General features: G+C 39.4%; 1 protein-coding gene across 1 annotated transcript in view; it reads left to right on the top strand.

Moving 5' to 3' along the window:
* Nucleotides 1-2,779: 2,779 nt before the first annotated feature.
* The window catches only part of TMEM87B (transmembrane protein 87B), a 36,026-nt gene continuing 11,479 nt past the window's right edge, over nt 2,780-27,326 (top strand). Inside the window, exons 1-12 of the mRNA XM_075203760.1 lie at nt 2,780-3,123; nt 10,167-10,227; nt 13,731-13,822; nt 17,270-17,374; nt 18,051-18,086; nt 19,037-19,066; nt 21,557-21,653; nt 24,095-24,156; nt 24,326-24,509; nt 24,612-24,711; nt 25,716-25,809; nt 26,663-26,734. Coding sequence (XP_075059861.1) covers nt 2,992-3,123; nt 10,167-10,227; nt 13,731-13,822; nt 17,270-17,374; nt 18,051-18,086; nt 19,037-19,066; nt 21,557-21,653; nt 24,095-24,156; nt 24,326-24,509; nt 24,612-24,711; nt 25,716-25,809; nt 26,663-26,734 — 1,065 coding nt within the window. The 5' untranslated portion in view covers nt 2,780-2,991. The remainder of the gene's footprint in view (nt 3,124-10,166; nt 10,228-13,730; nt 13,823-17,269; nt 17,375-18,050; nt 18,087-19,036; nt 19,067-21,556; nt 21,654-24,094; nt 24,157-24,325; nt 24,510-24,611; nt 24,712-25,715; nt 25,810-26,662; nt 26,735-27,326) is intronic.

A 27,326-nucleotide genomic window follows, 5' to 3' on the forward strand; every position in this document is an offset into this window, starting at 1 on the left:
TTACATATAAGTCTGTATGCTTGGGGCAGGCAGAAAAGGTGGACAGTCCTTCAATTAGATTGATCCCCAAGAAGCTGACCCTTTGTCCCTTCAAAACACAGGTTTTTAAGCAACATGAAATGGGATGGTCTTCACAGGGGCAGCGTTTAATGCTAATCGGGGGTTGTGGCCTGTGACACTTTTTCAAACACCATTTGCATGTTGCCTGATTTACTAACCAATTCTACTATGTGATCTATTTTTTCTGTAGAGCGTTACATCGATCCAATTTTATCATTAATAAATCCCCTATGACTCCATCTTTTAATACCAAACATGATGACCTTTTGACAATGTGACATACCTTTTCCAAAGATAAGTGATTTTAGCTTTTCCCGGATACCACCCGTACCTGTCATTCAAAACCCTGGTGTGATTTCTGCTCCTCAGTATGTAGTGATACCCAGATTCCCCAAAATATGAACTATGAAGGAATTTTCCTTTTAAGTGCATATTTCTATATACCTGTATAAGCCTGCACGATGCTGCCTTGGGCTGCAAGGATGTCCAGCTGTGACCGGCCCCACAACGTCTATTCAGGAGTCCAAGACTAACAGCAGGAGCTTATTGAAGCTGCTACAGGTGACATAGTTATCTTCTCACACTGGGATGTGCAAAGCTATCAAACACATTTCCAACAGACTCTCTGTCTTCACATCCTACACTTTAACTGAACTTATCAATGGATTCATTTGATATAACATATTTACACTGCAGTTATGATTTATCCCTTATAAATAATTGCAAGCACTCTATGTTCATGACAATATCATTATACCCACATCTAATGTATTCTGCTTAGCTTAGCTTTGAGATATGTATTTCTCTGTCCTCCTTTGGGGAACATTGGGAACATTGGGGTATAGAGTAGGGACAGGGCGAACTGGCACTTTAAACTTCTGTTTAACCAATCCCTAGCTCCTCCCCTCTATATCCCACTTCCTGTCAGCCTCAGTTTAGTTTAAGTGCCCGGCGAATGAGCTGTGTCTGGGCTGCTTAGCAGCCGAATTCTGTTATTTTTAACGTTGGCATAATGCCATATATTATACACCTGTGTGAGTGTCATACATGAACTTTAAAACTGAAGTCTTTTTTCTGAGTAAATCAGAGTTTTTGCAAATACCAGACCTGTGTGTGTATTTCACTTTATTGCACCATATCTGATCACTGACCACTCAAAAAACATCACTATCAACAGTTAAACGGCATAGGTTCAGGGGACAGTTAATTAATTAATTGGTGTGTGCGCAGGGGGGGCTGAGCCGAATCTAACATATGGGGAGGATCAATACAGAGTAGCATTATATGGCGAAGAATAAATACAAGGGGGCATAATATGGGGAGAATCAATAATAATATGATGGCGTATATACAGGTTGAGCATGATATGTGGAAATTCAATATGGTAGAGGCTTCACATAGACACAATGTTTGCAAAGGAGAGGGATGGGGTTGACACAATATCTGACAAGGACATCTTGCTCTCTGTAATGTATGTCGGCTACTGGTAAGCTCTCTATATGGTATATTAGTCACTAAAATGCTCTGTGTATTGTATGACAGGCACTAGATTAGTTTATGTAGTTAATACTAATCATATAGGGCTGTGCTGTATTTCATTTATAGCTCTGGCCTAACAATTTTTCATATATTTTATTAGCTATATTAAACCACACCCATATTAGAAAAACCATGCCTGTACAATTTTCATTACATCCATTTTTCCATAGCTGGAAACTTGGTAAGAGCCTGAGCCACTTAACCGTGTGTAATAAATTTATATTACATTATAATTTGTGTTATTATATACTGCAAGATCATCGGGGTCAAGCTACCAAAAACTAGGCTTTTTGGAGCTTGTTAAATTGGCCCACACCGTGGTCCCTATTGAAAATTACGGGGGCTGCAGTTTAATGTGAAACTTAGCCTAATGCAGGAGATATCAATGAAATCTCCTGTATTAAGCATTTGCTATGTAGAAGTGATACTAAAAAATGCTTTAACTCTGCGGAAAAAGACGTTTCCGCATGTTTTATGGATTAATAAATGGGCCCAACAGTATGGCCAACACAAACACTCCTCCTCAGTAGTTGTTTCTGTACAAGTACTACTCACCAGATAATATTAAAAACCAGTTATTAGATAACGTCTTACACTTTGTGAATAAGCAACACTTATGTAACTCGAACAAACCGGTTATTTACAGTAAAATAATGTGACTACAAGAAATACAGAAGTCTGTTTGCTGGAACATAGCAGCCAGTGTCTTTTTTGCTTTATTCAGAAATAAAACATATGGGAACATTTGAGAACTTCTATAAATTCTGCTTTTGCCCCTGACTGTGCATTTGAAAGAAAGTCTAGACCCTTTAGCAATACAATATAAGCCACTTAAAGTATTACTATGGTAATAGGAGAAGTAACTGTTACTGTGAAGTCTTTCTTTGCCTGACTATTGTAAACTGACACAAGCTGCCTTCACCACCCTGTCATTAGACGTACATTCCTCCACATGACAACAAAGTGACAATTCCTTCACCTTTAGCCTTTAACGTTCTAAGCAATAGAGAAACAGCTACGATTTGGGTTTAGAGGAGTCATGTTTGTGTAGCCAAATGAATAAGCCTGAATTGGAAGATCGGTCTCCAAAAAAATGGCGACCCCGCTACAATCAAATATGCTCCAGTAAGGACATCTTTCTTCAATAAGAAACAACAATTTCCCCTCTGCTCATTTTAACGCCTTTGGAAAACCGTAACCAAAACTCCCCTTCCAATGTGGCTATAACAAAGGGGCGTTGTGGAAGTTCATCTCTTCCTCCAGGTGAACAAGTGATGTCACAGCCGGCCAGGTGAGCAGGGTCCGGGTTGGCACAGGAATCCTGCACCACGCTTGTCTACAGAGAAGGAGGAAGGATACGCTGGCACCTGGGGAGTCGGCAGTGGCTTTAATATGGTTGCCGTCCACGGCACAAGTCATCAGTGCACGGCCCTGACTGTTCTCTCGCTGTGGCTAGGCCTTACTGTCCTGTCAGGGGTGCAGGCAGTGCCGGAGCCGGGGATCTGGACAAGGACAGTTTATAGTGTGAGTGGGGATTTCCTTTCTTACAGTGGTGTGGGTCAGTTTGGGGTGGTAGGGGATGAGTGCTCCTGTCACTCTGTCAGTACGGTTTGAGATGATTGGAGGACAGCCTGTCACCAGGCTCAGTATTGCAATGACGCTGCAAGCGGGGTATTTAAAGGCAGAGGGTGGAATACTTCGATTCTCCATCTGTAGTGGGACTATAAGTCTCAGCATGCCAGCTGCTGGCTGGATGGAGAGCAACGACTTTAAAAGACACTCATTCCAGATTTGGGGATTTGTTTTTCCATTTTTTTTTCCTTCCTGTTACAATTATTTCCAGGTATGCTTTGTTCAGGGCTACAAACGCCATAAGCTGTGGTGACAATATTTCAACCTGTTATTTTGATGATCAACTAATGCTATTGTAGTTAAATTATATCCATGAGCATGGAGCACACTTATGAGAACCGGTGCAAAGGAAAACAAAGTGGTGTTGTCTTTAAAAAACAGATGATCCGATTATAATTTTTGTAGTGCAGTTTATAAAATTGTTGGTTTCTGTGGGCAACATCATATTTTACGAATTCACTTTTCTTCATAAATGCATTCAATCTAGTCTACTTTATGAATGGATTGTTGGCTACAGTCAAAGATGTCGCAGTTTAAAAATAAAAAAAAAAAAGAAGAAAACAAACCCCATTGGAAAGTGATACTTGTTTTGTTTTTTTTATTCTGCAGTGAGGAGTGTTAAGCGTCAGAGACCTAGGTGTTGTGCAGGTCATATACGCCGCACTTATTTTTCCATTATGCAAGTAATTCTTAATTGTCCCTTTTTTAACACAAATCTTCATGTCCTTCTGTTGTGTTGAACATTAATCTTTGTTAAGTTGCTGTAAGTTGATTTGTATCAAAGTATCTGTCGAGGGAAATGTGTGTACAAGGTTACTCATTTTAGATGTGTAATTTTTTTCATTTATGACCACCCTATATTTTTAAATATAACAAAAGCAGTCTTTTTTTCCATTAGAATATTGATAAGAGAAATCAAATTTGATTACACCGGGCTTATTCTATTTAGTATACCTTCAAATAGCTGGCTAGCAAGGTACTTTACAGCTTGCCTTCAGAAGTCACAGACAGATGAAGTTAGATGAGTACTCTACAGTGCCTAGTAAATTAATAATTATGTGTGTCACCCGTGCCTGCCACCTTTGGTACTATACTGCCCTCTTTTCCACTGGTTTTTCTTTCTTGTAATTAAGAGTGTGACTGAGAAGATGCACGTGTGGCAGGATAATTTTACATAAAGCACTTCTAAAGTTTTATGACTAGACCTTTTTTTTTTGTTTTTAATGTAACTTTATAAAGCATAAATTCGTATTGACTTTCCTTTACATGTTGTAAAAATATAGTTATATAGTACAATATCTTTGGACTTTGCTTCCAGCGTAATGTTCATTTTTTTTTTATATTTCTTGGGTTTATAGTGTTGGATGGAGCATGCTAAGCCATTCTTTACATTTAAATGTATCATGCTGTGATGGCTGTTATTGTATGCAACTGTGTAAATAATTCAAAGGATATTTGTGGTCATTTGCAATGAACAGATGACCACAAATATCCTTTAGCTCTGGGGAACTGGCCGCAGTCGCCACAGGATGTGCCCGGCGTCCCTAGCAGCGGCTTCACAGCTGCAGTCGCTGCTTCACTGTGCACACGGAGGTTGGCAGCAGGTGAGTCCCTTCTCATCATAGTCTTAGGAAACGGAAGGGTAGAAGACACAGTGGGCCCCTAGTAGGATGTCTCTTACTAGAGGCAGCCATTAGCATGCTTAGGGGGCTGGGTCAGGTAGCTGTTACAGCATAGTGTAAGGCACTAAATTTGTAGAGGGGGCCGTCCTGCAGAACAGCTGCCAATTCAATGCTGGGCCCTTGGGGATAGTGCTTCATCCCTCCCCCTGCACTTTGTCCTTTGTAAAGGTTGATTTTATCCCTTTACCCACCATGGCCATTTTTAGCAACAGCACAGACTATAGAGTTCAGGTCGTTGTTAAAGTTTAATTTAGTGGGGCAGGTGCATTCTTGCTGCCTGCCTTAGTGTCAATGTAGGTTTCCAGAGTCTATTATCTTCTCAATCTCTAACGTCTGTTTTTAGCGGTGTGGCTGTTGAAACCATAATCATTTGAACTAAGGGTTGTCTTAGCATGCGGTACAAAGCAAGTTTCGGCCATTGATAGTTCAATATGTTCAATTCTTGTCTGCCACGTGGGAGGCTATGGTCCGGTTCCCGACCAATGCATCAGTTCTCTAAACATATTCAGCCAAAATGTTCCTTCTATTGAGAAGACTTGTATTGCCTAGTTTGTAAAAACAGGAAAATCTCATTTCTTCATTCAGATGTACAGGTTGTTTAGGTTCGTGCTGGTTTGCGTTTTAGTTCACCTTCTGGTCAGGTGTCAAAGCGCCTTTAGTTTTAACTTTGTGTTGACTGCTTACAGCATTTTCTATTAGAACTTTACACAGGGTGGATTTGAAGTTTCTGACTTGGTAAACAGGTTTCCTCTTAGTCATCTCTCTGGTTAGAACAGTTTCTGAGCTTGTAGCAATTTTTTGCAAGTCTTTCTTCTTTTTCTTGTTCATGAGGTTAAGGCAGTGCTTTGACCTAAGCCTTCTTTCCTCTTTAAGGTTGTGTCAAAGGACTGCTCCTCACAATCTTTGGGCTCATCCTGAGAACTCTGGGTTGGCTTTCTAAGTGCCATGGCAAGGTGTTTTTGATTCAGCAAGTGTCGGGCGGACACTATTTTTTTTCTTTTCAAGTGTTTACTCGAATTTGCATCTGCAGAGGCCAGAATTGGCACAGAGGTGCTTAGTGTTGTCCTTCTGAGCGTCCCCACCCGTTACTTCAGCTTTGGGATGTCCCCGGTGTCCCCCAATTGGATGTGGGCGAAAATAGGATTTTTATACTTACATAAAATCTATTTATCTTTTTAACAGAATTATTTTTATTGGGGTATTTAAATGGTAAGGGAAAGGGATACAAAAAAAAAAAGGAAGGGAGTCAGGTGCAGCCAAAACATGAGATACTTAAAATCAAAATATGAAATGACATTAGTGCATGAGGGTTAATATACATGGCAAACTTCAGGCAGATAAGATAGGACCAAATTGTTGTATGTCTCATGGGGAAACTTGAAGAGGCTGCACAAGAGGGTCATAAGTAGCAGTGGTCGTCTGGTGGGCATAACATCTTAGAACCCTCACCTTCAGTGGTGAACTCATGCCAGGTCATCCACTTGACAATGGGTGAGGATGGTGCCATAGAATAATGGACCGTGTATGTCTTGATCTCCTAACTGAAGTAGATTTTATCTACAATTTTGTAAGTGGAGAGAGAGGAGGATTGCTTCCACTGTTGTGCAATGGCTGCTCTAGCAGTGATAAGGATATGGCCACACATATCTATGGTGTTTCGGCAGTTGTTTGGGGAATAGTTGGAGAAGGGCGATGAGTGGAGATGGGGTTAGTTGCACATTTGTTACTTTTTCTGCTAGTCGAAAAACTTCTACCCAAATTGGCTGAATTACCAGACAGGACCAAAACACATGACCGATATCTCCAACAGCCCCGCATTGACACCAGTAAAGCTGAGAGTGAGAGTGTCATATCTTGTGTCGTTGGGACAGGGTTAGGTAGGTCCTATGTAGAAGCTTCATAAACATTTCTAAGTGATTAGTACATTTAGACATTTTAGATAGATTATTGTAAATGTAATCCCATTGAGTTGAGGAGAGACCTATATCAAGATCGGATTCCCACTTTGTTTGAGTCGTAACAGGGAGAGTGGTGAGGTAGATGTACCAGAATATAATACTTCCTTTATTCTTGCCTCTAGTCAGTTTAGAATAGAGGAGAGTTCAACGGGCAAGTCTGATGTAGAAGGTGAGTAATCCAGTGTTGCAGCTGCAGGTACTTGTAGAAGTCTTTAGAGGGAAGGCCAAAGCGATCCTGCAGTTGCGCAAAGGAGCAGAGACCCTCAGCGCTCAGTAAATGTGCCAAAGAGCAAAAGCTCTTGGAGAGCCAACCAGAGAGTTCAAGGTCTGGGGTAAGTGTAGAAACACTGGAGAGAGAGAATACTGGTTGGGGGCACAAAATCTGGGGAGGATCCTACTGTCCTATCCAAAACACTAAGTGCATCCCAGATGGAAGAGGGGGGCTGGAAGGGTCAAGATCTCAGAAAATCAGGAAGCCAGATCAGTTCAGCTATGGGAAAGGAAGGGTGAAAGGCACGTTCAAGGCCAACCCAGGGCTTGTGATGAGCTGGAAGAGCCCAATCCCGGATCGGAGATACAATTCATGCCTCTTGATATTTTACCAGGTTAGGTAGGGCAAACCCATCTTGTTTGCTGGGCAGAGCCATTTGGGTAAAGAACAGAAGGGAGGGTTTGCCCCTCCAGATGTATTTAAGTATAAGGGAGTGGAGCGCGTCCATATACTTCTTTGGGAGTAGATATTCGATAGTTCTAAAAACATACATAAGTTTAGAAAGCAACATCATTTTGAATGCAGCCACTCTACCCAGCCGGGAGACGACATAGCCCATCCAAGTGGATGATAACCTGGTAAGCTGGGCAATCAATAGCGAATTAATGTCAAACACGTCAGAGATGTTGGCCGGGATGTGTATCCCCAGGTAAGAAAGTGAGTGTTCTTTGTAAAAATCTGTTTCTCCTAGTCCATTGGGGGACACCGGCTCCTACGTTTGATGCTCTAGTTTCTCGTTCTCTCTATTGTCTCCTTTCCTGGGGGCTTGGTTAAACATAAACTCAGACTTATCCTGGAGGTCGGGTTTAATGGGGATGGAACTATGGTTATCTAACAACTTTAGGTGCACACGCCTTTTGCACCTACGCTATACCCTGTATAGTATAGGTGAGATAGGCGTGCACGATTACCGTAATAACGGTAATAGTGCGCTGGCCGCGTTACTTTTTACAGTAACATGGCCAATTGAATTCCCTCCTATGTGTCCTTTTGTCACACTACATCTTTCAAGTATACATACATTCTCTTAAATGCTATGTGACAAAATGTGAAGGTGGGTTATCTCCCAGAAAATAATTCATTTACCTCTGTTTGCCTGGAGAACCGTGTGTGCGTGTGCGCTTTGAGATCTCTTTTTAAATGGTCCCTGGATACTGTCATTCCTGAGGTATATATTATTTGCAGTATATTTCATTATTCTAGTTATTACTTTTCAAATTATTCCTGTATCCCTTACTTATAATAGTGTAAATGAAACTGAATGGTAACTTGTGTAGCAATTACATTCTGCTCACTAAGTGAATACTTTTATTGATGGCTTCATTGTTAATGTTTAACATTTGACATGATACTTTACAGCACTCCTTCACTACCTGCATGTTTCTGACAAAACACTATGGTAGAGGGTTGATCCAACCACGCCTGTCATTGTATATGTTAGACTATTATCATGTCAGGTCATTTGATCTCTTGTGAGATTAATCCATAGAGTTTATTTTGGATGGATTGTTCTCCCAGAGCATAAGAATGTTATTGAATATGTGATTGTGCAGTGCCTAATGACTTGTGATGCGTTTATGGACAGTCTTACATCTGCTTGTGCTGCATTGCTCTGGAAGTCCCTTCAACAGATCACATAGGCCTCTTAAATGTTGTAAAAAAATGTTATATAAGAAAACATATCTAAACAAATTTTAAATGTTTTGTGCAACCCACCATGCCATACATTTATTACACTGCGTCTGGCTATTTTGGTGCAAATGCAAGGGGAGAGTTTTCCTGTTTAAGTCTTGCAGCATAGCTCAAACAGTATTCAATCCGAGTTGCCTCTCCTATGAGAACCGTGGCTAAAATAAAGTGGCGGTATTACAGAACCAGCAAAGCCCAGGAAAAAACAGCTTCATGGAGGAGGTTGAACAATATATTCATTACTGTCCTCATGTCTCCCACCAACAATCATTTCTATCAAAAGGAAAGCTAAATCAAAGGTTGGTTTTGTGCCCAACAGTGCCATAAATAAAGTGTTAATTATCAAAGCTCTCAAATCTACTAATAATCAGGCAATTTTGGGTGGTATTACTCTTCTCTGCTGAGCAAAGTTGCCTATTTTCTTTTCATTTGAATAAGCAATTAATTTTTAATTGGTGCAGAGATCACATTAAACTACATTGTCCTTTTGAAATTAATTGAAAAAACTCAGCCACTCACAAGCAATCTTCATATGTTGGCCTATTGTTATTGGCTGAGCAGTTACTGACCTCCAGCCCCATTGATATCAATGGCATTAAGAACAAAGCAATGAAATGCTATTGTGAAATTGTGCCAGCATAGATTGACAAGAATCAGCAAGTCCAATCAGTGAATGGCTGCCAGGGTTTGCTGGGATTGCTACTTCCAGAATAGTGTTTAGTTGAATATATTTTTATAGTATAGCAGTGTTTTCACATTCATTTCAGTCGACAATGCACTTTTATGGGCTTTCTGCGCCCACTGAATTGAATGGGAAATCTCATTCCGACACAACTGTTTGAAACCAGTGAGATTATTTATGGATATTTCCATGGCGATGTTGTACATTGCTGGCTAGTAGATACCTGGATTCTGTAGTTCGATATGCAGAAATCAATGATTTTGGTGATTGTGATGAATGTTGATTCTTTTTTTCTATTTATTTTTTGGTGGTTTGAAAAAGTGGAGCTTTACTTAGTTACAATTTGTAATTCACCTAATCTACATAAAGGTAAGTCCCTAAGTAATAAGAGATTTGATCAAAATCCACTGTTTATAGATCTTCCCCTAAGTCAAAAAGGTCTCTTCTTCTAGGTGTATCAGACACAATAGTGACCAGCATGACCTGAACCACATCTGATTTAAATATAGTTTGTATCCCTAATTTTCTCAAGTTCTTCATTTGTTTTGGTAGATACTTTTATAGGTATCTTAATTAAGATTCACATTAATATGTGATATTAAAAAGCTATGAATGTTAATTATAGTTATATTTTAATCATCTTTATTTTTCAGGACTCTTTACCGATTTCCTTCAAAAAGATATTATTTAACCGCACAAACATACATGTGAAATGTAAGTACAACGTGTTTGCATGTTTGGCCTGAGTTCTGTACATATTTTTCTATGTTTGTATGTCTCTCTGTGTTATATTATGTTTAATGATATACTTCAAGCTGAATATACAAGCTTTAGATTAGTTATGTGGGTTTTTTTTGTTTTTGTTTTTTGTTAATAGAGTATTTGGTTATGAGGTATCTGAAATTAGAGCACGCAAAGTGTGTTACATTTAACAGTAATACACTATGAAAGAGCAATTTTTTACTGTATAAACTAATTGTTGGCACCATCTAATCCTATTAATCTGCAAATATGACTGATTTGTTTGCTTTCTTGTGATAAAAGGTCTTTCACAGATTTCTAAAAGAATGTAAATGCAAAACATCTGAGAGAGATTATAAAATAAAGTGCTGTTTACACAACTCCAAACTCAAAGCGGGTGTCCACACTTCTCTAGGTGTGCGGGAATCTTTCCAAAGGTGTTCTGTCAACATGTCTGTGTAACCTCACTCAACTCGTGTAACACTGGCTCCCTCTTAAGCTCATAGCTGAGATCCATTCACGTGACCTGCATCTGAAAGGTTTAATATGGTGAAAAATTTCTACTCAAAAGATGTGTGAGTAAAGCACAGTTATAAACGTTGTCCCTGGGGGAATGAGGGAGGTTGCACTTGTTTCATCTCATTCGCTCCTACATCATGTTGGGCAGCAGATTTAAATCGGCAGCTCCTGGTAGAATCGTTACAAAGAGAGATTGTACTCCATTGGTGTAGTAAGTTTAAAACATTTTTTAATTCAATTAAAATAGTTAAGTATTACTGTCACATAAGAGGCCTACATCTCTGGATTAAGAGTTGTACACCCTCCCTTTTGTAAAAACAATCCCTTTTCATGAGAGGGGTTGGTAATGGAAGCTTAGATAGAGAGCATGTTCAGTACTATAGATGGTGACATATGATTTGTTTAGAGATCCCCCCCCCCCTCTCCTTTTGAAAGGTTTGCTGCTTTTTCCTGCCACAAGCAGTGGTAGGCGTTTACAGAACAATGGGGCTGTACTATCCCTTTAAGCACATGTAGAATACACCTACGTTCCACATCTGATGTTGCTGGGTTGAAAGCCCTTGGTGAATGTAGACTGGTAGTGTTGGAGAATATGGAGAAATTACCCTGCGCATTGAACAGAACCCTAGTAACAGTCCTTTTTTTTTTTTTTTTTTTTTTTCCAAGTCAAATTAAATATTTTAATAAAACACGACAAGCAAGTTCTGGTTTTGCAGGTCACAGCCTGCTTTCTCAGGGGTAATGGTGACTTCCTCATTGTCTCTTCCAAATGTTTTTTTTTTTATTTTATTTCATTTTTGAGTTTACTAAATAGTATTATTAAGGTTGTTATTAACCTAATTATGCAAATAGAATTTCTGATGTCCTGGTTCTGTTCATTGTGCCATCTCTTTTTATTTCAGTCACATTGCTAATGCTCTCATACTTAAGACAGGGTTTATGTGCAGTGTGACACAATGTCTGCAGGCTGTGTAGCTGTCAACTCCCTAAGAGACTCTTACTGAAACAGGTTCTTATACAGGATGATCTTCATATCTTGCAGTGCTTTAACTGTTTCTTATAGACTATCTATTGTAAAGTAAATAAGTAATGCTGGGGGTGATCTGTTTATTCAGATTACCCACAGGTCAGACGAGTGCAATTGGTATGTTCTGCTAAATTGTTTTAAAAGTGTTAAAACAAAATGATATGTTAGTTTTCATCTACCTGCAAATTCAGACTGGTATTGAAGATGCAAAGTATGGACAAGTTTGCAAGATGAAGGACCGTTTACTTATACCCCATTCATACTGCACCAAAAACCCGGGTTTTTGCAGAGGCACGCTGAAAAACCCGGGTCTTGGTGCAGTATGAATAGTCCAACCACAAAATCCCGGGTCTAAAATCCCGGGACTGAGACCCGGGATTTTGCGAGGGGTAATTCCCGGGTTGGACCCCGCTCGCCTGCAGTATGAATGGTGCAACCCGTGTAATTCCCGGGTCTCACCATTCATACTGTAAAAAAAAAAAAATGGGGAAGTAAAAAAAAAAAAGATTTTAATTAATAAAAAATACATAACAATTGTTTACTTAACTTATTTTCAGCCAGCGGTGTCTCCGGTGTGTTGCCGGCTGTCAGGGGGACCTCTGGGTACTAAAATGACGTAATTTCTAATGGACTAGAAATGACGTCCTTTTAGTACCCAGAAGTCTCCCTGACAGCCGGCAACGCACCGGAGACACCGCTGGCTGAAAATAAGTTAAGTAAACAATTGTTATGTATTTTTTTTTTTAATTTAAACATTTTTTTTACACTTTTTTTTTTCTTTTTTTCTAAAACCCAGGTCGTGCAGGTGCCGTATGAACCCGCCCGACCCGGGAATCTTGTTATCTATACTGCCCTGTGCCCCGGCAATATCCCGGGTTAACAACCCGGGATATTTCCGGGGCGGCAGTATGAAAGTGGTATTAGAGCCTTGTGCGCTATGTATGTAATAAAAAGAAGAGGCTCCCCTAACTGCTACCTTCTCCTGGGTGAACATGAGATCTCCACGCACTGCATGCCAACACCAAATATCAGCTGTGGAGGCAGACTCATGTTGGCTTCCTTATATAGTTTGTGAAGTAAAGCACCAGGAGCGAACATAAGTCCATCTCCACAGCTGATATTCGCTATTGACATAGAGGGCCTGATTCATGTTCGGACGTATGTCCATTTGCGTTGTGTATCTTGCATGCATGCCTGAATGGAAATGTTCCTTACGTCTGTCTACAACTAGAGAGGTGAAACTGGGAAGGGTTAGGACAGACCAAGGTAGACTATGTGCAGTAAAGGTGTCCTGTGTTTGTCATACGTACTCTTGTTTTCATCTGTATCGTTTGCACCCACAACAGGACAGGTGTAAATGCCGACGGATGGTGATGACAGGCATTGTCTTTGATTTAAAAACTACACTTATACGTGCTACTATATATTTATATTTATGATTATTTCATGATCACATTTTTTTTGTGTGCGTTCTAATGTGACCGTGCATATTTTGCAGTCTGTGCTATGTATCCAGATATGACAAGTACTGTGTAGGCAGGATGTATTTGCACCCAGATTCATATGGAAACAAATCTTGAAATATGCTTGGAATTGAGTACGGTCGAACTATGCACAAGTTCCTGCTGTTCTTTCTTTTTTTAAATGCAATTTACATGCAAGTTGCAGTCGGACGTGAATCAGGTCCTATGTGTCAGAGATTTTAGACTCTCCCGGACTGAGGAAGCATCGGGGGGCACTTGATTTTCTAGGACATATAAAAGAAAATATCCTTCAGATAAAATATTACTGGTCCTTTTTAAGTATCTGCTTATAATTTTCAGGGGGAACAAAAAAAACCCCAACCGATTTGATTGTAGCTTATGATGTACACTGCTTTATGTATCATGCAGGATAATGATGATGTAAATACATGTTCTTTCTTTAACAGTTGAGAAAATAGAGTGTCCAGATCCTGTGAAGATTACTGTGGAATGGTATCTGAAGTATAACCAATGTTACAATAAGTTTTCCACCATTGACGTAAGTGTCGTTGTGAAACAAGTTCAATAATGATCACCTCCGCTATATGTATTTAGACTTGACTGACATACGATTCTATAACTGAAATTAACCCTGTGAATAAAGGAAATTGATATGAAATCAGCAGCTCCTTTCAGTATTCAGAAATTGACAAACTTGAAAATAAACGCGTTCTTTAATTGCAGCATAAACATATGGTGAGGCACGATAGTGTAAATTATTAATAAATGGGCAGTACAAATTTGAAGGGGTGTCCCCTTGTTTTTGCAATCCTATTTATAAAAATGTTGGATAATGCCAGTGATGTTTCTGTAAATGTTTGTATAATCAGCATGTTTTTACATCGGAACACACAAACTATAATTGAAGCACTTTATACAGATTACATAATCCCTGCTGCGGTTGGGTTTAGTCACTGCCCCATTCCTCTTGATTGACCTGGGTAGAGTGTGAACATGCCGCAAGCTCCAGATTCAATCAAAGAAAACACTGATGAATCAAGGTGAGGTGCACACACTTTGGCTGTGTCATCAAAGAAGAATGAGGAACTGACAGCCGTGCGGAATCTGACACAGGGGGGGGGTTCATGGGAGCAGTAGCTATGGTTACCATTCTAAAGTAAGCAAGATAGCTGGACACAATATTTAAATCTGCAGTCGATAACCCTAACTGGGGTGTAAGTGTTAATTTCATCTGCACCTCAGTGGGTGAGAAACTAAAAATCTATAAGTAGATACAAATTTAGGGGTTGTCCAGTTCTGGATAACTTCCTCTGTATTATGACCTAACCGACCTTCACATCCATAGCAAATAGGACTGAATCTATGCAATTGTCTTCAGTGGAGTCATTGAATCTATCTTTCTGTAATAACATACAAACAGGCATATTAAACTATTTTTACAAATCATACAACAAACAAATCTGACATTAGTGCAGGAAGCATCTGGGAGCAGGTGAAGGCTTGGAGGGCCAATCATTGCATTAGAGTGCCTGTCATTTATACACGTCTGCACCTTGAACAGATGGTTTAACAAACCACATATAAATAACATATCTTACATTTAGTGTAACATACATTCACTTTTAGTCACCTTTTCACATGCCAGCACAAAGTTACCCATTGTCTGGTTATCTATAAATATTCATTAACGAGTGTGAACCACTTGATAAACACCCTGTGACATCAAGCTGCCAGTTTAAGTACATTGACTCTGAATGATCTAATGGGATTATTGTCACAGAACACCCGCCACACCAACAGCTAATTGAAATAAATCCTAAAGCATTTGACACACGGAAGGTGGCGCACTGTTTGATTGTTATGTGTATTAAAGCAACAAACCTAAGGGGAAAAATATATATTTTTCTCATCCATGTGTCTGTCTTCCCCTCCCTTTAGATTGTTCGCTCCTTTGAGCAGGGCTCTCCTACCTTCTGTTTCCATCACTTTTAACTGCGCTCTCCAGCTACTCAGCTCACCTCCTCTCAGTCCCTCTGCCCTCTGTCTCCTCTCGCTTCTCTCCGCTCCCCTCAGTGACTCTCAACCTGTCATCCGTGCCCACCCTCTTGGGCCATAGTTACCTGCCTGTACTCACTTTTCCCCTCCCTCCCTCTCTTTCATGCTGTGCCTGAGCCCCCAGAGTTATAGTGCTTACTGTTACTTGTACTGTGCTGTTTCACCTTGTACTGTGCCATTGTTTGTCCTTGTACGGCGCTACGGATACTTTGTGGCGCCCTATAAATAAAAATTAATAATAATAATAATATTGGTGTGTTTTCTTTTCCAACATAAAGAATTTTTATTTTGATCATTGGCTTGTTTTTTCATGCTGTTATTAATGATTTATAGTTCTACAATGTCATGGACTACAGTGGCACGAGGTGTAGTGCGCAGAGAGGTTTTGGAACGCCCCTCTGCGCTCTGCCTGCACTGTGACAGCACACAAACCTGTCTAGCCTTACAAGCTTATTTGTGGAGTGAAACCTAAAGAAAAAGTGTTTCAGGGCAGAATGTCCTGTCATCTTAATAGTTTTACAAATGTGGTATGAACAAATAGCAAGAATTCTATCCATGGAGCTGAGTCTTGTAAAGCAATTAGTATGGAAGGGGGCTGGTTATAATGGTGTAATATGTCATATAGTTCTCACACAGAAGAAGTGAGTTCACACAAAGGAGCGATGTATGAGCTCACACATATGACCTTTCTATGTGTCGTGAAGTGGGACAACAAAGATCATGTTGCTTTACTGATGAAAGTGGCACTGTTCTCCCCCCTCACTCTCAGCCACTATCAACAAAGTTTGGTCAGTTTATAGGATGGAAAGCATCACAGCTCTCCTCAAAGCGAAACCAGTGAACTTCAAAAACACATGGGGCTAGATTTACTAAGCTGCGGGTTTGAAAAAGTGGGGATGTTGCCTATAGCAACCAATCAGATTCTAGCTATCATTTTGTAGAAGGTACTAAATAAATGAAAGCTAGAATCTGGTTGCTTGGTTGCTATAGGCAACATCCCCACTTTTTCAAACCTGCAGCTTAGTAAATCTAGCCCATGGTCTTCCTGGACGAATCACTATTATGCTGAACCTCCCTTGACAACTGGTTGACAAATCTCTGTTGGTTTGTATAGGTTCCCCTGTCAGGTTTAAGAAGGATCATTGCGCATATGTTCTGGAAAATTCTGATTTAATTCGTTCTTCATATAGCCACACGGGTCAATGCCTCTCTACCCTACAATCTGAGGCATAATACAATGAGTAGAATATTCTCCTGTTCCCCTCCCCATTCCCATAACCTCCCTTTCCTTCCCCTGTTGTTCGTCTCCCCCCTCCCTCTGAAAAATAAAAACAAACAACATTTTTCTTTTTCTTTTCCATAAATAACATACCGGATTTTAGAGAATTAATCTAAGTCTTTCTATTATGTGTAAACTCTATTGAATTTCATATGTATACAGTATGTTTATACATTCTCTTGGTATGTTTCAATCTCATTGTTTTTGTTTTTTAAAAAAAAACCAATAAAAATTACTTTAAAAAAAAAAAAAAAAAAAAAAAAGTGGCACTGTTACACCCAGCTGTGCTTGTTTCTAAAATCAATGCTACAGTGGGTTGATTTTTATACATAGTATATATTTTATTCAGGGGAGGGCTGGCAAATTTTAGCCCAGGGGGCAAGACTCGACTCGGCAACCTATTGGGAACATTTTTACGGAAAAAAATGCAGGTGGCCCAGTAACCCAGCCCAAGGTAGCCCACTATGGGCTTAGCCCGTGGGGCAAATGCCCCCCAGTCCAGCCTGCTCCTGATTTTATTTAACCATAGTGTGCCCTCTTGGTCTTTCAACTTATTAGTAAATTGTATTCTAATCCTTTATCACTGCCAGTCGTTGCTGTTGTCTGTGTCTCTAGCCCATCTTATATATAAATGTTCTTTGTATTTTGTAGGAGCTGCCAAAAAATACAGAGGTGCACGATTTTGTCATAAAGAATGGGGAAAACTTTGAAACCATTGATTGTAATGCACAAAGCCATTCAATCACTTTGCATAATGTAAGTGTTATATTCTGTATTATTAAATTTTTATTCTGACTTTTTTAACTTATGTTTTTTAATAGAACAGAGCAAGAAAAGTTTTAAAAAATTTAAAAAACAGATGAAAAACATATACCTAAAAGCCAGGGGGCATTATCAAATAAAATGGTGAGAGAAGAATAGGTAAGACACATCCTACCACAGCTTTATAAGTTTGTACAGAATAAATGGTTCTGATATCGGTCGGCTATCAAGTCAATTGTATTAATTAGAGTCCCTGAATGAGAAGCGATACAAGTGCTTTATTCCATCCTTATTGTATATATGTCTACATCCCACCGAGAGATTAAGGGCTAGATTTACTAAGCTGCGGGTTTGAAAAAGTGGGGATGTTGCCTATAGCAACCAATCAGATTCTAGCTTTCATTTATTTAGTGCTTTCTACAAAATGACAGCTAGAATCTGATTGGTTGCTATAGGCAACATCCCCACTTTTTCAAACCCGCAGCTTAGTATATCTAGCCCAACGTCTTTTTACTGTGCATTTTTTTGTTTCCGTTTATAGCTTTGGTTGCTAATACTTTATATTTTGTTAATGTCTATATTTTTTAATGGCAAATTGCACATGTGTTACTTCAAACTGAGATTTTCACCTCTTTTGTTCCCCCCCCCCCCCCCCCCTTCCCCTTTATAGAAGAAGTTGGCAACCTCACAGCATCCTGTAAATCAGGTATGTCATATAGTTTGTGTCCGTGTATATGTTTATGTTTTTCTAACAGTGGTTATAATACAAGTTCCTGGAATTCTAAGGTGACTTTTGATATAGTACTGATTGTAAATTGTGTTGTTTGTTTAATCGCTAACTGTAAAATGTGCATTTTCATACTGCGGATAAAAAGGGCATACGACTAGCTCTGTATGCAAACTTAGACGTGTATGTAATTTCTACCTTTCTATGCTAATGGGCGGACGATAGGGGAGGGAAGGGATGGACTAGCGAACTCAAGTATAGTAAGGACCTTGAGTAGTAAGCGGGGGCAGAAAAAGGTGTTCGCTCCTTCCCCCCCCCTCCCTAATGCAAGATACATGCTGTTGCTGATTATTATTAATTTTTATTTATAGGGCGCCACTAAGTGTCCGTAGCGCCTGATAATTAGCACAGACCTTGCAAAGGCATCAAAATAAATAGATGGGAAAAGAAACCCCCCTCCATGAGCCTTATAAAATATATATAGAAAAGGCAAATCTGCATAAATGAAAGACCTCACATTTATTTGAAAATAACACAATCAGTCAAATTATGACTAAAATTAAATAAAAGGAACACTTGCTAAAATATCTAATCATGCAAACATAAAATCAATAAATAAAAATGCAAGTAAACACAGTATGTATGAAATAGTTAATTTTAAAGAAAGGTACCTTGCTTTGGATGAAGTGACTTGTGATTTATATAAATGGGCGCCTGGTCTCTTTGGGGTTCTGAGCTGTCCTGCTCTGGACCTGATGGAGTACCTGCTTCATATCAGTATAACTGGGGATGTTCTTGGGGGTGAGAGCAATAGTTGGGTTTTTCAGCCTTTTCCAGACTGCTTTCATCACTGTATACAAATGATTAGTATGATTATAGGGATTTAATTGTTAAGGCTTTTGATTTTTTTTTTTTTTTTTGTCTTTCAGTCGAAGAATCCAGTGCTTTCAAATTCAAAGGTAAAATAAACTAGATATATAGCATGTAAATCAGGTTTATACAATATAGAATTGTATATGCACTTGCATGTTTATATATATATATATATAATACATTTACACTCTAGTGTTCTTGCAGGAATTGTGGATGAATGTGTAATGCCTAAACACCTCGACATCTATCCTTAAAGATAAAAGTATAAACCATATGACAGATTGGGTGCTTTTAGTACACAGACGTTATTGAAACGTACAAAAAAAAAACAAAACAGTTTACTGCATGCCAATTGTAATGGACACATGACAGATACACTATAGTGGAAGAAGTTTATATAAAGCGGTGTAATAGCAAAAACTGGGGTTGGAGACGTATAAGCAGAGAAACGAGGATAAGGTGCGGAGATAGTGTGGGCTACCAACAATGTTATAATGTTAGATTAATGATTATGTCTGTTCTTTTTGTGGTGTCTTTTATACTGTGTATCTTGTTAATCATATATAATTTTTTTAATAAAGTTAGGAAACTAGAAATGGACAATTGGTGAGGGCGTTGCTGCACTCTAAGAAGCAGCTTGTAAAATTTGATCTGTAACAACATATTTAACTTGAATACGCCTGCCCTGACTTATATGCACAGATCTCTGTAGATGTGTAGCTAGTTCACATCAGAGTTATTTGGGAGCCTTAAGGACCTCTGTCTCCATGAATACCATTAGTCTCCACCAGCTGGAAAATGCTGCATTTGTAGAAGGAAATCCCAGTGATGTCGTCCATATGTCGCAGGACTTTCCATGCAGTGTAGAACGGTCCTGCTAAATGCATAGGAGACCTGATACTGGTGTCTCATATCCACGCTATATAGAGAGAATAGTCATTTCTGTATTCGTTACTATTGGCTCCAATTTGCATTAGATCTTTCAGGCTGAAGGTAGTAGAGACAAATTTGAGTCTCGGGTGATTCCCCAGAACTCTCCCCTGGCTAAATTAAGAAAATAAATATTAACTAGGGCCAGTACAATGGCATGTTCAGTTATGAGTTAAAAGAACATTAATCTGGTTCCCCTTACTGAACTAGGAACTGTGAAGAAATCTGGAAACAAAAATACTTTTTTGGGTGATTTAGCCTGTTTTGTCCTGTCTAATGTCCATAAAATAAAATCAATTTAAACCAGTATGTTACCAAATAAAAGCAATCTCTCATCTAAATCCCCCCCCCCCCACGCCCAAAAAAACAATATAACCTCCTCTAAGGTAGGAAAAGTTGGCCAGTGAAACAAATACAGTACAAAAATGCAAATATTGTTCCATTCATTAAGGTGCAAATGACCTCTGGCCATCACGGGGTTACTTACAGGCGATTAAGGTACTAATTTGAAGAGAAAAAAATAGCATAATGTAGCAATTAAAGTTTGTATCAAATGTACTTGGTGACAATCGAATTCCAATTTGTCTGCTGTTTAGTACAATTAGCTGTTGGAGAAATTTCAGGCACTGAGTGGGAAGGGGCTTATTTCCTGAATGGCAGGAGACCTTGTGATACTGGGGGTCAGTGGGGGTTAAATATTTATTAAAAATGTGTTTGCAGTTATATTGTTAAGCTTTGTCAGTTTATACAGTGCTTAAAATGAATGCTTTAAAAGTAATTTATAATAGTATGTTAGGCGTATATAAATAACCAAATATTCGTATGGGTGTGTACGTGAGCAATGGACGACTTGTGCGTGCTATTATATAATCATTGCAGATAAGATGATGTGCTGCAGGAAACAGGCCTGCTTTCTCTGACATACAAAGGACATATTTGAAGTGAGCACAAAAGGTTCTTGTTGCTTTTGGCAAACACATCTAAAATAGATGTGAAAGGAGACGTTTAAGACCCTAATTTTGCCCATTTAATCACAACACTTGCTTGGGTGGTGAGGGTGTTGGGATAATACAGTTGTAGAATTTGTTATTGAATGTTCACTATTACATCATTGTGTTTTTAAAAAAAAGATGTCAAAACACAATGATACCTGTACTGCTATGTATACATTATAAAGTATAAATGTGCCATGCTGATATCCTGTAAACCCTAATTATGCTGTTGAAACCCAAACCATATTTTATTTTTTAAATGCATGATTGCTTACATTTCCCCCAAAATATGAATATAGGGCAACACGGTGGCAAAGTGGTTAGCACTTCTGCCTCACAGCGCTGCGGTCACTAGTTCAATTCCCGACCATAGCCTTATCTGTGTGGAGTTTGTATGTTCTCCCTGTGTTTGTGTGGGTTTCCTCCGGGTGCTCCGGTTTCCTCCCACACTCCAAAAACATACTAGTAGTTTAATTGGCTGCTATCAAAATTGACCCTAGTCTCTCTCTCTCTCTCTGTGTGTGTACGTTAGGGAATTTAGACTGTAAGCTCCAATGGGGCAGGGACTGATGTGAATGAGATCTCTGTACAGCGCTGCGGAATCAGTGGCGCTATATAAATAAATGATGATGATATGTTGTGTGCTTTGTTTAGCTCCTTGATGTCGTGGCTCAGACTACACAAGATGGGCCCCATATTTTTGTCATCTCTCTAACCTCAGAAGAGAAGGATGCAAAATGGAGTTTAACAGGTATGGGCTCTACTACTTTCTTGTGATTTTACAGCATGCATGTGGTGATGTTTATATGCATAATTACATTGTAAGCTTATCACAACAGCGAACGTATTAATAGAGGAAGGGTTGATTCAGCGCAGTGTCTCCGGAGACGCATCACGCCGATGTTGAGGCAAAGATTCCTTACCGCAATAACTGGCAATGTGCGCAGCCAGACATCCTGGTGATGTCTAGCTGCAGGTCGCTGCCAATGGAAACTCCCCCTATTGTCTTATGACTTCTGTTCTAATTGATGCTGGTTTGTTTGTCTTGTACCCTTTGAGGCATTGCATACATTGTGTGGCTCTATAGAAATAAAATAAAATGAAATATATAGGTACTTAAGTTTCACGAATTGCACAGCTATTTCTATATTAAGAATTCTGCCTTAAATTAAGAAAAATCAGCATTAACCTAATTTTGGTTATTCTGTAACGCTATGTCACCAGAATAACTTGGTGTTAAAGCAGATTTATCATATTGGATAGAGATATATTTGCTCTTGCCTACAGAAATTTCTACACCTTTTAGTAACTACAATGGGATGCATTAACGTAAATATAGAGGGAATTCCATGCAAACAGCGGATTGGTTTCTATGAGCAGCACCACATTTTTTTCCAGTAACCGGTATTAAAGTAATTCTATCGTTTTCAAATAAGCATTGCCCAAGCGATTGTATTGTGTTTCCAAAGCACAAAGAAATTTATTTTAGCAGATGTAAAATTTAGCAGTTCAATACATAATTATAATACAGTACAGCCAATACCAAAAGATAACTACATACCGCTGCGTTCGCTTGCGCTAGTTGCGCTCCCACTGGTACCAGCGAACAGTACTTCACTCCAGAATACTGTGGTCAGAAAATCACTGAGGCCAGTGCCAGTGAGAACACTCAGTGTTACAGTGAGAACAATGCAGATGGTGTGGCTTGCTTCTATTGGTCCAGGTATCAGGAAGGTCCAGAGTTCTGTAGGTCATAGGCCAGTTCAAACCAAAATATCCAAAGGTGGGGGTCATCTCTCCAGGGGTTGTGCTCTGACTTTCCCGCCAAGAATCCAGTTACAACTAGTCTATTAACATTTTATAGTCAGTATTTCTTTAAACATTTATTCCCTAGCATCGCTAACTAGAGTATGCAATGTGCGATCTCTTCGGCGAAGGAACCGGACAACTGCTGATGAATAGGGGATTAAAATGATACCAGACATGACATGTTTCCTGTAACCTAAACCTTAAATAACACTAAAATGTACATATAATCATAATATATAAACTAATAATAAACTACATACTATCTGCTCACAAATCACTGTGGAATGGAATCAATATAAATATGAAAAAAATAAATATATATATATTATATATAACGAAATGTTGGAGTGTGTGTGCGTATTTTACTGTACGATCGCGCTACGCGGCATACTAATCGCAATCGCACGGCAAAATAATATTAACAAATATACTTTTGTTCATCCAATTTTACGATTTCGACACCGGTAGAACAGTTTATATAAATGTCCTCCAGTAAGTTATCCGAACATGAGCATTTATGCATTAAATATGCAAATATGCAGTCAATATGTCACATTAGGATGTTAGCAACATTTGTGTCTTACGTAGGCGGGTTTGCAGCTTTACACCTTGTAGGTCCATGTATCATAAAGAATATTGTGCATTTAGTGAAAACCTAGCATTGCAAGTGAAATAAATGCTTGATAAAACATCTTGCTGTGTATATAAAATTTGTGCAGTATGATTAAGTTTCTTTTTAAGTTTGTTCCATCCACTTTACACTAATGTACATTTCTCTGTATAATACGCATAACGAGAGCCAGAACAATGGCTCTCGTCATTCACCACAAACTATACACAAAGCATACTTTCACTGGCAGCCACTGATTTCTGTGGCCACCATGTGAGAATACAGCAGTTTATACTGCTGTCAAACTGTGCATACTTACCACATGGCAAATAATGAACTCAGTAGACATAAGCATTAATGATCCCAGTGCCCTTCTCTGTTTCTATGGCTTGTTCCCATTGAAAATGTATTAAATGGTATTTGACAGGTTGCTCTGTGTGCCTGATGATATGGCTGGCAATAAATAGGGCGACCTGTGAAATAACATTTACATTTCTGTGCAAACTTGTGCATAGCAGCCAGACTGCTACAGGAAACCATGGACTGGAGCCATGGCACTGTGTGTAGTGAAGCTACATACTGTAAAGGGGGAAAACCCCTGAAATGGATTTATAGTGATGCATTACATCTATGGAAGGTTTGGTTTTGCCTTTGATTTCTTCCATGTACAAAAATAAGCTATTTCCCAAACACGTGATTGATATATGGGTAGTTAGACAACTGTACTTCGTAAATATTCATAATTATTTTAATTTATTTTCTTCCTGCAACAGTTTATACCTCAATGGAAGGTCCCCATGGGTACATCTCGGCTTCAGAATGGCCATTAATGATTGTAAGTATAGCAGAAATGTTAAAGATTTAGTTTTTCACAAAAAAGTTTTGAACCGCATACATTGATTATGTATTCTTGGAATTAGGATTGATACATAGAAATTCTCTGTCTCTTTATCTGCTTCATGCCAGGAAGTAATTGCTGTACACCTGTCTTTTCTTTCTTACAGTTTTATATGGTGATGTGCATCATGTACATTGTGCTTGGTCTTATGTGGTTCGTGTGGTCCGCCTGCTATTGGAAGGACTTGCTAAGGATACAGTTTTGGATTGCTGCTGTTATTTTCCTAGGAATGCTGGAAAAAGCGGTGTTCTATGCTGAATATCAAAATATGAACAACACTGGCCTGTCCTGTGAGTTCCTTATATGTTCGTAGTCTAGTCCTTATACTCGGATTGTACTATGTAGCATTTTAACACCTAATCCTACATGTCTACACCTCTCTTTCTCTATAGCACCCGGCCTGCTGGTTTTTGCAGAATTAGTTTCCGCTATTAAAAGAACGCTGGCTCGATTGCTAGTGACCATTGTCAGCTTAGGATATGGTATAGTAAAGTAAGTAGATTGTTTTTGTTGTACACGGGGCTTGGGTACCATGCAGTTTTCCCGCTGCTGGGGAAATACAACTTCTGCATGCCCTGTTTGCCATACCATGCTGAGGCTTGTATTTCCGCCACAGCGGTAGTGTCACGGGTGGACAAATCTGTGTGTCCCAGGCATCACAGATTGGATTGTAAGCTTCTTTTGACAAGGGTACTTTGAACAATTCTGTGTGTTCATTGCTGCTCTCTGTATTCATTACCCAGTATTATTTTATTACTGTTTGTTCCCAATTGTAAAGCGCTACTGAATCTGCCTGGCGCTATATAAATAAATGTCGATGGTGATGATTGCTGAATGTTGTATGTGCTCACTATAAGTCAGTGGCTTTAAGTCTCTCTGCAGAGAGCCTTTCATTTCTTTGTATACTTAAACATACTAATGTCATTCACCAAGGCAAATTGAATATCAGCCCTAGTTTTTGGGAACCCTCGGGGAAAATGGTAGAATGAATGGTAGAATGCTTGCTTAGTTACTGTACAATGTGGTAATGTTTAAACCCTTGTTTTTAAATTAGATTTTTTTTTATTTTTTTTAGTTCATTAAAATGAACTGAAGTGGGGATTGTGGAATCTTCTAGAGCAGTCACTAGAACTGCAGTGTGCAGACAAGCCAAGTTTTGTGGAATCTGTACATAGCACACAGAGAGGGTGTTGCGGGGAGGAGGGACTTATTTGCAGTATATGTGGGAAAGATTTGATTTAAATGGACCAGTTGCTTATTTAGAAATTAATGTAAGCAGGGTAGATGCCTATTAGGATGACCAAGGATTTTAGCCCTCAATAAGCAAGCATGGTTACATCACGTGACCTCACACACATGCTTTCTAAAAGAAACAAAGGAAGTGTAAGAAGCGCAAGTTAAAATTTGAAGGACATTTTAAGCTAGGCCACATTTAGGGAATAATGTTGTGTTGACTTACCTTGTATTCTTATGTAATGTGTTGGTTTTCCTGGCAGGCCACGATTAGGCGCAGTCATGCATCGTGTGGTTGGAATTGGTGTCCTGTATTTGGCATTTGCCACAGTTGAAGGAGTGATGCGAGTTATTGGGGTAAGATTCTTTAATGTTTCTGTGCATACACATGTGATATGTTTTTTGGTATTTGGCATTTTTCACTAAACTTTGAAAGTATGTTAGGCCACGTCTGTCATTGTCTCATTGGGTAGTATACGTTTATTTGTAGTTATCCATTACAGTGTCCCCATGTATTTAAATTTGGAACCAGATATATTTTATTGATGTATACTGCTTTTTGGGTTTCCTGTTTAAGTATGAAATGGGGATATGTACACAATAGTCCAGCTAATTTTATTAAATAGCAGCCCTTTCTGTCAGATGTTTATCCAGCCATTTAGTACGCAGTGGCAGTGGTGGAACGATTGCCACTGCAGAGGGTGTAGTCGCTCGGGACCCAGAGGTGTGGAGGGAACGGCTCCTCCCCCCCCAAATTTTGCTATAGGGCTCGGCAATGCTGTGTTCCACCCCTGCCTTATGCCACATAAATGGGGGCTGTCATTCAGCAATGCAAAATAAGTATCTGCTTACTACCGGCAATAATTGTTGTTTTACACATTTATGAATGAAGTGTGAATGTAAGAAAATGCTCTCTTGTTTAGGTGCATCTTGTGGTTTAACTGGACACAGTAATACCTGGTCTAGTTGGATCCGCTGTTTCATTCTTCTCCCTGTTACAGTGGCAGTATCCATCAATCTCACAAATCTGTCTGTGCCTCTTATTTCCATAAAATGCTACTGGCAAATGAGATGAAGGTGCATTTTAAAAAGTAAAAAATAGTCCCTGAATATATAGTAGTCTGTGGTGTACAGTTTAGTTAAACAATGATGACACGTCTCCTTTCATCATGATATACTAATGTGTGTCTTTATTTATGTTTTCTTGCAGTCAAAGGAATCTGATTTACTGTTACTGGCCAGTATCCCACTCGCTCTACTGGACTCTGCTTTGTGCTGGTGGATATCCTTTACAGTCATAACTCATGCTGTTTACATGTGGTTTATGTTCCGTAGGAATGAAGTCATTCCTTCTGTATTGTAAATATATGAGAATAGTACTTTACAGGCAGAGGTGTATAGATATGGACTGAGTGCTGTACAATTATATGTGCACTCCATACAGGGCCGGTGCTAGGGTCCTTGGCGCCCTAGGCAAACTTTCAAAATCCCCCCCCCCCGTCCCGTCCCGTCTTTAATTACCTTATCTTGCCTCCATAAAGCTGCTCATCTCTGCTCCGTCTCCTCCCCTCCACTCACTGACACTGTCGGGCAGTGATGATGATGTCACACCCGACAGTTAGTGAGTGGAGGGGGGGAGACGGAGCGCCCCATCAGCTGTTGGAGGGGAGGGCGGCGGTGGTGATCTATAGCCCCTTTTCCATCCCCTTGGATTTATCTGAAGCTGTGCAGCGGCCATGGAAGGTATGGTCAGCGGTTGCCGCACAGTTTTAAAGTAATTTTAATTCTGTGGCGCCCTCCAGAGCCCGGCGCCCTAGGCAACTGCCTAACCTTGCCTAATGGGAGCACCGGGCCTGACTCCATAGATGACCCTG

The sequence above is a fragment of the Mixophyes fleayi genome, chromosome 3 (genome assembly GCF_038048845.1).
Source record: "Mixophyes fleayi isolate aMixFle1 chromosome 3, aMixFle1.hap1, whole genome shotgun sequence".
Lineage (NCBI taxonomy): Eukaryota > Metazoa > Chordata > Amphibia > Anura > Limnodynastidae > Mixophyes > Mixophyes fleayi.